Genomic DNA, 11547 nt, shown 5'->3' on the forward strand with positions numbered 1-11547 from the left:
AGTAGACCAATTGAAATGGTGTAATTCACAAAATACAGAAAATGTGTACAGTACGATTTATTTATGTATTTATTTATTTATTTATTGGGTGAATGAAATGAAACCAGGATACTATGAAGATGCTAATGGACTAAATCCATTTAATGAGACAGGTGCTGCTTCTCTTCCTTACTTGTAGTTTTGTTTTTGGTCTATGTATAATTATAATTAATTCAAGTTCATTCTGGGCATGATGGCATTGGTTTTATGTTTAAATTTCTAGACCACACACCAGAGGGCTATTATGATGACGTCATCATCAGCAGTGGACAGAACTATGGTATTAAAAAGTGTGCTTTAATTTTTATATAAATTTGCTAATGTGTTTTTACTCCCTATTTCTTTAAAGTAAAGGCCAATCTGGATAAAAATAAAATCTTATTTAAGCAACTTTAATTATAGATAAGAGCTTATAATCTTTGTGTGTATGTGTAGTGGACACACCAGAGTATTACGATGATGCCATCAGTAGTAGACAGTGCTGTCAATGTGTAACAGGTGAGTCACACATAACTTCTTTTTTTAATCATGTATTGTTTTTATGATATTTTGAACATGCATTTCTATGAATCATCATGGCTTTATCAGGTTTAATGTAATGTCTCAGACAGTCATGAGGAGAAAGAGATCAATGACACAGGCTGTGTTACACATTACAATGAGCTTTTATTAAAGCAGGTCTATCAGAGGGAGATCAAGAAGAGTATGATGATGATTTGAAGAACAGCAATGAAGATGTGAGAAACATGTTAGGTAAGTTGTTTTTGTGATAATTGTTCACACCACTGCATATCTCAATATTGAATAAGAATTTTTCATTATTTTTCATTTTTGTAGACTATGACGATGTAGGAGAGGAGGGACTGTATGACTCATTGGCCACACCCACCATCATAGCTCAGTAAAGCTTCTGGAGATTTATTTATTTTGTTTTATTATTATTATTATTATTATTATTTTTTTATTTTTTTTTTTTTTTTGGTTGATGAATTTACTTTTTTATTTCCAAATTATTCAGATTATTCAGATTCAGAAACTATATGCCTTTATAGGACATTTGGCTATCGACTAATCATGCTGTTGTTTGGTTTGTTTGTTTGTTTTTTAATTTAGTTTTGTTTTGTTGTTGTTGTTGTTGTTGTTTTTTGCTGGAGACTTTTATGCTCTGATTTGTGTGTGTCTATAGACACAGTCAGACAGACAAACAAAATAATATTGGGAATCTAATGACAGTTCGGACTGAGCCAGCACATTTTAGTGTGATTTCAGTCCTGGATTTTATGGTCTTTTACTGCAGTTTTGTGAAGATCAATTGCATTAATAGAAATTTCTGAAGGCATTTGCTGAAATTCTGTGAAAATCTTCTTCATTCTATTTAACTCTTGTTTAGCATTTTAAATTAGTTCAAAATGAATGTATTTTATTATTGTGTAAAAGGGACTTTTAGAAAGCTGGACTGTGAAGAACCTGTAGATGCTCTTTCTAAGGCACACTTTGGACCAGCATCAGGACCAATCTGGATGAATCATGTCAGATGGGTTGGTTCAGAATCCACCCTGAAGGACTGTGCAGCAGGATTGTATAAGTTATACTGTGATCATATAGAGATGCTGGAGTCAGATGCTTATGTAAACTGTCCCAAACGCTGCCATCAATAAAAATGTGTCTGTCTTTACTTAGAACAATGTACATAATGTGTAAAATTTGGTGGGTGGTACCATGTTGCAGTTATTTAGTTATATTTACTTTAGTGACTTTTTTTAAGGGTTCATTAATTAGTAGGTTTAACTGTGGGTACTTTACAGTCATTCTCAAGTTAGTTTGTAGGTCAGAAGTTTCAAGGTACTTATTGGCATGATTGTTTTGCAATCCCACCAAAGCAGCAACATACAAAAAAAAAAATCATGTAATGTAAGACAATTAAAAATATGTAAGGTGCTAGTTAATATTTAATGGCTGTAAGATAAAAATGCAATATAATACACAGATGAGCCAAAGCATTATGACCACCTGTCTAATATGTTGTTGGCTGCTAAAAGGACACCCAATTAAGGCATAGACTCTACAAGAGCCCTGTAGGTGTCCTGTGGTATCTGGCACCAAGTTGTTAGCAGCAGATCCTTTAGACTTGTAAGTTGTGGGGTGAAACTGCTGCCAACTGAGCAGGGTTGCCAGGTTGTTACACAAAACCCACCCAATTGCAACTCAAAACCAGACCAAAACAATCGTGTTTAGATTGAAAATCACATTCCACAGGGTAAAATACCTGTTGCTTGGCGGGGTACCCCTGCTAAAATTCGCATTCCAGTGGATAAATATCACGTTTTTGTGGTCGCTTCAATTCGCGGACATGAGAAACAACCCGCAGCAACACTGTTAAAGTAGCCCAATTCCGCGGGAAAACAGCAGACTTGGCAACACTGCAATTGAGCATTGTCTTCCTCAATTCAAAATATTTCACAAATATTTTCATTTCTAAAAATTCAAAAATTTATTCACTTACCAGAATTCACTTCCCAAATATTCAATCTATTTAAAAATACGATGTATAATATTCGACAGGCAAATTTCGGTCCATTTTATTTCACTGCACAAATTCGCTTCCACAAATTCAGTGGTTCAAATTCGGCATATCACATCCGGGAGCTGCAGAAATAACAATAGAGCACCGATGCACGATCTCCAGCTGCTATAAGTCGCTCACCAGCAGGTGGCGCAAGCGGCTGTTGATAAAGGCCAAAGCGACCAGTGATACAATAGAGCTGAAGATATTTGCCCGAACCCGACAGGACCCGTTCGGGCTTAATTTTTATATAATTTTACACGGGCTCGGGCCGGGCGCGGGCTTGCGCGCGGGCTTGCGTGGTAAATGAGCCGTCATGTGATGCGTTTCGATTAGCGCGAGAAAGATGCGAAAATGGATCTTGAGGAGGTGAAACGGAGGCTTGCCTCTGGCGATTACGTTTTGGCAAAATTTACAAAACTTGCAAAATTAGCCAGATCAGTACTATGCATCCCGGCCAGTAGCAGCAGCAGCAGTGAAAGGGTATTCAGTGCTGCTAGACGCACCATCAGTGAGCGCAGGACCGCGCTAAAGCCATCTACCGTGGATTCAATAAATGTCCTCCACAAAAACATGTAGCCTAATCTTGGTGAGTAAAGGTCACCAAGACCTTTTGAGTCTTAACCAACTGAGTCTTAAATGCATAATGTAGACAGAGTATATAGGCTAATGTTGGCATGTTACGATGTTACAGAGGACTTATTTTATTTCTTTGTTCCAACTTCCAAGTGGACTATAGCCTAAGTTAGTCATGAATAAATTATGTTAAAACATATATAAATGACTCATTCTTGACAAAAGGCAAAAGAGCTGTGTGCTTGCGCACATTTGAATAATGTCGGGCTGTAAACGGGTTCGGGCTTTTAAAAAGCTGCCAATCAAAATGTACTTGCCGGTCTCGGGCCAGATTACAGCTCTATAGTACAAGTCATTCATTCACAAAAACTGATCTGCAGAAAAGGAGCAAGCGCTAAGTAGAAGTTATGATAGTGTAGTGGAGTACACAGGTATACGGCGTATACCCACTTTATCACTTCTTTATCAGTCGGCTTTGCGTATAGCCACTTCTAACTCTGATGCATTCATCATTCAGTGGTCTCCTGCATTAGCCAAAATCATGACAGTCCACCACATCCAGTCATATGTGAATAAATGCAAATATGTGCTAGAACACCCAGTAAAGACAGTGATGGTGCGGTCAGGACCGTGGCGACGGCATCCTTTGAGATCTGTTTGATGATTGCGCTTGATGCGCCCGCGCCCGCTCCGTCTCCCGCACTCCAGTCACGCCGACATGACAGATACTGCCTGTTCATTCGCGAGAGCAGGTCAGTGTCGGGAGAGAGAGCAGGCGCGAATGCTGGCAGTGGCAGCTCGCGGTGCCACTTCGGTGGCATCCCCAGCTGCCAGGGATTTCCACTGTCAGCTGCCACGGTTTTTCTCGCTGTTTTTGCTGTTTGCTCGGTAAAAACGAAACTGTTGTCAGTGGCGTGCGGTGGTGTTTTTTTTGTTTTGTTTTTTTCTTTTTCAATGATGATGAACTTCCCACAGTTGTATTATTATTGTTATTATATATTAAGTATTTTTTATGAGTCACGATCGTTTGCGACCAGACCAGATGCGACCAGTATATGAGTCCAATAAGCTAAATTGTATTTTCCCATATAGAAGATACACACACATAAGGAGTGCCAAGCTGCCGCTAGCCCATAACGTATACAGGCGCGAATGCTGGCAGTGGCAGCTCGCGATGCCACTTCGGGAGAGCTGCCAGAGTTCCTGGCAGCTGCCACGGTTTTTCTCGCTGTTTTTGCTGTTTGCTCGGTAAAAAGGAAACTGTTCTCAGTTGCATGCAGTGTTTTGTTTAATGATGATGCAAAGTTCGCACAATTGTAATGTCATTATTATTACAATTATAATTATTATTATTATACATTTTTATGTAGGCTGTTTTTATGAGTCACGATCGTTTGTTGCCGTTTATTTTAACCCTCTATGGTACCGTGTTGCCTCCAGGCAACACAGCCTATTTTTGGTGTTTTAAATAAAATGAGCCACCCATTTAATGAATAAATGCTATCTTAAATAAAGAAGAAGTCAAATACTAACAAATGAAATTGCAAAAAAGTGGTCACATGACCCATAGGGGTCTATTTTGCTCCCTCTTTCAGGACATGTGCACATGTCACATGACTCCATATTTTGTCCAGAGAAAGGTGCAGTTTTCATCAAATTTAATTCATATAATTGCCAACAAAAAATCTGAATCACCTTCCCTGATTAGTAAAGAAGTATTTTCAAAAACTTTTCATAATATATCATCAAATATATCATAGGAAATTACAAAAAACTGCATGTTGCCTCAAGGCAACATTGTACCGTAATGGAATCACATATGGCCATACCAGGCATACGTGTATATGATATTTGTAAGAAAAAAGTTAGAATTGTCTAAATGTATTTGCATTTTTGCATGATATTGTAATGCATTTATAAGAATTGTAATTCATATACAATATCTGCACATATTCTGTTGAGAGGAAGTGCTTCCTCAGCTTTCACAACAGTGAGGAGTCATTAGTGAGGAAGGAGATTTTACATGCATGTGCTTGTGTGTGTATATGCATGCTTGTAAGGATAAGTTATATATTAGCATAAGATTGTGATCATTTTATTTTTTTTTTTTACTTGGAAACAACACTAATTATAATGTTTTGGTATGAGAACAGATATGATAGTTTGGTTATACTTGTGATCCGCGATGGTACAGTGTTGCCGCGCAGAGTGATAAAATAATAATTATGATTGATTACTGATTTAAATCAATAACGAAAACAATACCGAAACAGGTTTTTATAATCCTAAATTTGTTTGATGAACACCTGTAAACTTTTCCGTCCATGGAACCAGTAAATTCAAATAGTAACTTCAAAAGGTCTCTAATACAGAGAAAACTGACCGATTTCATCAAAGATTGCGGAGAGTCATGTCCAGGTGTCAGAATAAAACCTTATGGGTCCTTTATGGGAAATATGTTTAACGTGCAGTTTTGTGCGTTGCATAACTTGCGTTCATATTCTGATTTCACCTGTTTGTATATAGTTTGCATCATCAGTGAGGTCGGTGTATTATGAGTTTGCTCTTTTAATTGCTATCATTGTGTGAGCCCACTGAGCCGCGTGAAGCATTTTTTTTTTTTTTTTTTTTTTTTTTACAGAAACGGCATGAAACCCTGCGCGTTCATTCACGCTCTACATCTGCTTAACTGTAGACTACATAGGTCATATCATCAGTAAAGTGTACTCTGAGATCTGAGGTCTTATATCGCTGCATTAGTTCACTGAAATGCGTTTCACGGAATTCCGGAGTGTGACGTATATATGAGGGAAACACTTTACAGTATTTACAGCACAGCCTCACACAAGCCATGATACAAAGTTTAAGGAAACTAAGCAACCGAAAGCAATATATGTCTTCATCAGATGTAATGTTAATTGTGTACATGAGCGTCGGGTAAAACAACATTATAATCTCCTATGCGTTAGAGAAAGCTGCTTACATGTGGTCTACACTGGAAAACGAGTAGCAGCGGACATTTGCCTGTCGAATATTATGCATCGTATTTTTAAACAGATTGAATATTTGGGAAGTGAATTCTGGAAGGTGAATATGAATCTTTAGTTATGAAAATGTGTGTGAAATATTTTGAACTGAAATATTCCCAGCTTAAATAAACAACTATGTTAAATTTCAGAGCCTAAAAATGCAAGCCCTGAAAATACAAGGCATTAAAATGCTAGCACTGTTAATTCAATGCATTATTTTTTCGGTTAGTGCAAATCAGCATGCGCTTTTGTTTCAAAGACATCTGTCTTTAATTTTCTTCCATACATGTGCAAATTAGTTTGATCCTTGATGGATTTTTTTGCCCCATGTTGGTGAGCCTTCTACCCCGTGTGGGGTAAAGGGCCCCCTTTGCCACCTCATTTATAAATCATTAAATCAAAATTTATAATTTATAAATAATTTATAAATCATTAAATCAAAATAAACTACTTATATGATTTATTGTCCCGATTTATTTATAGCCCTGTTGTACCCTATGCATTTCCTCTTCAAAAATGGACTTTTACACAAAAAGCATTTTTTACTGCCTATTTGCCAACTACCCATATACATACATATTTGACAATAATACCAAATTAAATTTATTTTTGCATGTGTTATAATGAGCAGTTATCACTGTCTGTATCAGCAGGTGTTTGGGTCTGATTCTGTAAATAACACAGAGTGCTTCCTCTCTCTGAGTCTTCAAAGTCTGCCAAATAATGTGTGACTATTTTTTGCTCGTATAACGTGTGTGTGCACCCACTGTGAAGAGTCTTAAAATGAAGGAGGAGTTATTTTCAGCACTGACATTCTTTTGATATATATGGTGAAAATCAGAAATGCCTCCTCTGATTTGTCACTGATTGTGTTTGATGATTTCCTCTGTTGTGTCTAATAAGGTAACAGTGAGTGTCATTGGCAGCTGTGAGTCTCTCTCTCTCTTTAGGGGGCTGACAGGAGCCAGTTTCTTCAGTGTGTTTGAGGGAGCGGACGAGAATCTTGTGCTCTGTTCTGAGCTGATAAAATAGTGGTTCCAGCAGGATGCTGATGCTGATGTTTGTGTTAAAACTCATTACTGCTGGTAGGTTTATGTGTTTATTTGAGGAAAATAATCAACATATTACCGATATTCTGTGCATTTAATATATTTTTTTTTTGTTTCTGTTATTAATTTTCATCCTACTTTTTCTTTTTTTTCCTATTTCTGTTATTTCCCTCTGTCTTTCTCTCTCTCTATATCATTTATCTTTTTCACCAATAGACCATGTGAATGTGAGGTTGGTTGGTGGTCACAGTCGCTGTGCTGGTAGAGTGGAGGTTCTTCATAGAGGTCAATGGGGAACAGTGTGTGATGTTTTCTGGGATTTGGCTGATGCTGCAGTGGTGTGTAGAGAACTGGACTGTGGAGAACCTGTAGATGTTCTGAGTGATGCACATTTTGGACCAGGGTCAGGACCAATATGGATGAAATATGTTGTGTGCAATGGATCAGAGTCTACACTGAAGAACTGTGGATCATCAGGATTTGATAAGCATATTTGTGGTCATTCTAATGATGCTGGAATCATCTGCTCAGGTAAGTTTTTTCAAACCTCACTTTGCTATTACATAAGTAAAAACTGGCACAACTTTCATTAACCTGGCTCACATAAAATGTAAAATCAGGCCTTGTCCTATACAGGGGTGCTAGAGGGTGTTAATGGCAATGATAATAATGTAATAATGGCATTTAATTGCAGATTTGGCAAACTAGTGCATAGTTTGCACTCTGGAGATCGGGTTCTATTTCAATGTGTTTATCAACGTTGAGCAATGTAGCCAATCACATATGTGTTGATTTCTTGAACCCAACAGCCAATCAGGGGTGTTTGAGTTAGAATCCACTCATTGTTTATATATGTATGTATGCATGTATGTAATATTATTTTAAGAAGTAAGAAGCACCCTCAGTGATTTGATTCTGGAGCCGGGCTTGTGTAAAATAATTAAATTAACAGACAAAGCACAAAGCAGCACAAAACCACTGTCCACAAAATTAACTCCATCATTTTCTGTGTCATCTGAAGAAAAGCTTACAACATGGGAATAAAGGTTTTTTGTTGTTGTTGTTGTTTTATTTTATTTTTTACTTTGGAGCCTTAGCCATCATCAACTCAATATGTTTGAAAAACAGTGGTGTTCAAAAGTCTGGCCAGCTGAATCTTTGGTAACTATTACATAATCCCACCTCAGCTTCAACAAGATCTCATGATACTAAGTACTGTACATGCAATTTTGTATGAATTTTTGTGATGTGAACATACATTTCACTTTATACGCTGTTGTCAATCAGTGCCCAACTTTAAAAAGTACAGTAATGTCAAAACCTGTAATGTTCAATAGTCATTGAACAACTTCTTGGCTCTTTAAAAGCCAGCAAATTTCAAGTTAAAAGCCAGCAAATTTCAAAATGTGACATTACCTTAGGTTGTCACATAAGTTACCTGCCAAGTTAGACACTCAAAGCATGGCTTCAGTTAGATGTTTGATTTGGTCAATCTAATGCTAAAATGCTAAATAGTTTCTGAGTTTTGGCCTACAAAAGCATTTAATTCCTGCAGTACACCATTTGTGAACTAATACCCCCCATTCTACTAATTTGCCCTCAACTCCCCAACATTCTTGAACACCCCTGTTCAGAATCCTTACTACATAGAAACATCTGTAACCACATCCCTTCTAAGTAAACACAACTTTTAATACACTAATTCTTAAATGTTCACTGAGTTTTCCTTGTTTCACTTCAAACAGTCTGATAAATAAATGTAAGTATGATATATGTCTGCTTCTTAGACCTACTTCATTTTTACCCAATGTTGTCATTGTTTTGGATTTTAGCTGCATTAAAATATAAATACAAACATCTGCCCTGTGTAGTGTTTTTCTTCCTAAATGTTAAAAAACCATTTCTATGTTACAGTGAACAGCAGATAACACAAAAATGCAAGCTAAAAGAATTCAGCTCCTGTTAAATTTCTTTTCAGACCTTGTTTTATATAAATGTATGAAAAAAGTGAATTTTGTTATTGATTAAAAAACCCTTAATCTTAAAAAAAAAAGTGTTTGTTTGTTTTTATATAAAAATAAATAAATAACATTTTAATTGTGTGCTTTTTAGAAGTCAGGCTGGTTGGAGGTTCTCGCTGCTCTGGGAGGTTAGAGATACTTCATAATCAGACGTGGATGTCAGTGTGTGACGCTGCCTTTGACCAGCAGGATGCAGAGGTTGTGTGTAGAGAGCTGGACTGTGGGGCTCCTGTACAGGTGCTGGGAGCAGCTGCTTTTGACAAAGGAGACACTCAGATGTGGACACAAGAGATTCAGTGCAGAGGAAATGAATCTCAGATTCACCTCTGTCCAACATCACCATCACATGAAAACGCAACTCACAACAACGTTGGCCTGAATTGTGCAGGTTCGAACTAATTCCAATCCAGAGACAATATAAATGTAGTATCCAAATATACTACTACCAAATATACCCCCTCTCTCTATCTATGTCCCATTTTTCATGTCCATTTTCTCTGTTCAATATACAGACCAAGTGAATGTGCGGTTGGTTGGTGGTCACAGTCACTGTGCTGGTAGAGTGGAGGTTCATCATAGAGGTCAGTGGGGAACAGTGTGTGATGATAACTGGGATTTGTCTGATGCTGCAGTGGTGTGTAGAGAACTGGACTGTGGAGAACCTGTACATGCTCTATATGATGCTCATTTTGGACCAGGATCAGGACCAGTCTGGATGAGTGTAGTGTTATGTTCAGGATCAGAATCAACACTGAAGAACTGTGAGTCAGCAGGATGGGGTAAAAATTATTGTGCTCATTCTGAAGATGCAGGAGTCATTTGCTCAGGTCAGATTCTCCAAACCTCTGAAATTATTTAATTGATGAAGCTGCCTGCCTAAATTTTATTCATTTCTGTTTTACTCACTATTTTTAAATTGAAAATCGAAAAAATTGAATTTTTTTTTTTTTTTTTTTCGTAATTTTTTTTATTTTCTTGCTTGTTCAGGAGTCAGGCTGGTTGGAGATTCTCGCTGCTCTGGGAGATTGGAGATACTTCATAATCAGATGTGGATGTCAGTGTGTGATGCTGCCTTTGACCAGCAGGATGCAGAGGTTGTGTGTAGAGAGCTGGACTGTGGGGCTCCTGTACAGGTGCTGGGAGCAGCTGCTTTTAACAAAGGAGACACTCAGATGTGGACACAAGAGATTCAGTGCAGAGGAAATGAATCTCAGATTTCATTCTGTTCAGTGTCATCCTCAGACAAACACAACTGTTCATACAGTGCTGGACTGATGTGTGCAGGTTGGAACTAAATTTCTTTCTACATTCAGATCTCAGAATTGAACATGTATGTATTATCAAAAGTTATTTGTTATTTTCCATCTTGCTCTTTCTTTCTCACTTATTTCCATATTTCTTCATGTCTCCTTTATGTTCAATATACAGACAGTGTGGATGTGAGGTTGGTTGGTGGTAACAGCCTTTGCAGTGGTAGAGTGGAGGTTCTTCATAGAGGTCAGTGGGGAACAGTGTGTGATTACGGCTGGGATATGGTTGATGCTGCAGTGGTGTGTAGAGAACTGAACTGTGGAGAAGCTGTAGATGCTCTGGGTGGCGCTCATTTTGGACCAGGATCAGGACCAATCTGGATGAATCAAATCAGGTGTACTGGACCAGAGTCCAGATTAAGGAACTGTGGGTCATCAGGATGGGGTAAAGACAGTTGTGATCATAGTAGAGATGCTGGAGTCATCTGCTCAGGTAAGCTTAACTAATTCAGGTGTGTTTAATTAAGAATTAAGCTGAACTTTGGAGAATAGTCCTCCAGGGACTACTTTGAAGTGTTTTTTTAGCCAAGTTTTTCATATGAGTTTCTTTGAACATTAATAAATTGTGATTAATGTTAAAAATTATGACAGGATTAAAGAAAAAAAGTGGTATATTTCTTGAGATTAATCATTTCTAAAAAATGAAATGTTTTTTTTTTGTTTGTTTGTTTGTTTGTTTGTTTTTTTCCATGTTCAGGTGTCAGGCTGGTTGGAGGTTCTCGCTGTTCTGGGAGGTTAGAGATACTTCATGATCAGACGTGGATGTCAGTGTGTGACGCTGCCTTTGACCAGCAGGATGCAGAGGTTGTGTGTAGAGAGCTGGACTGTGGGGCTCCTGTACAGGTGCTGGGAGCAGCTGCTTTTGGCAAAGGAGACACTCAGATGTGGACACAAGAGATTCAGTGCAGAGGAAATGAATCTCAGATTCACTTCTGTCCAACATCACCATCGCATGAAAAC

At 37.8% G+C, this 11547-nt stretch overlaps 1 protein-coding gene across 1 annotated transcript in view; it reads left to right on the forward strand.

The window, feature by feature from the left end:
* LOC127162284 (deleted in malignant brain tumors 1 protein-like) overlaps window positions 1-11521 on the forward strand; it is a gene marked incomplete at its 3' end in the record, with an annotated part of 21909 nt that extends 10388 nt beyond the window's left edge. The window contains 9 exon segments of the mRNA XM_051105059.1: window positions 263-319; window positions 475-537; window positions 718-792; window positions 877-940; window positions 7158-7219; window positions 7473-7787; window positions 9796-10104; window positions 10265-10561; window positions 11285-11521. Of these exon segments, the coding sequence (XP_050961016.1) occupies window positions 263-319; window positions 475-537; window positions 718-792; window positions 877-940; window positions 7158-7219; window positions 7473-7787; window positions 9796-10104; window positions 10265-10561; window positions 11285-11521 (1479 nt within the window).
* Window positions 11522-11547: the final 26 nt, after the last annotated feature.

This window comes from Labeo rohita, unplaced genomic scaffold, assembly GCF_022985175.1.
Source record: "Labeo rohita strain BAU-BD-2019 unplaced genomic scaffold, IGBB_LRoh.1.0 scaffold_875, whole genome shotgun sequence".
NCBI classification, from domain to species: domain Eukaryota; kingdom Metazoa; phylum Chordata; class Actinopteri; order Cypriniformes; family Cyprinidae; genus Labeo; species Labeo rohita.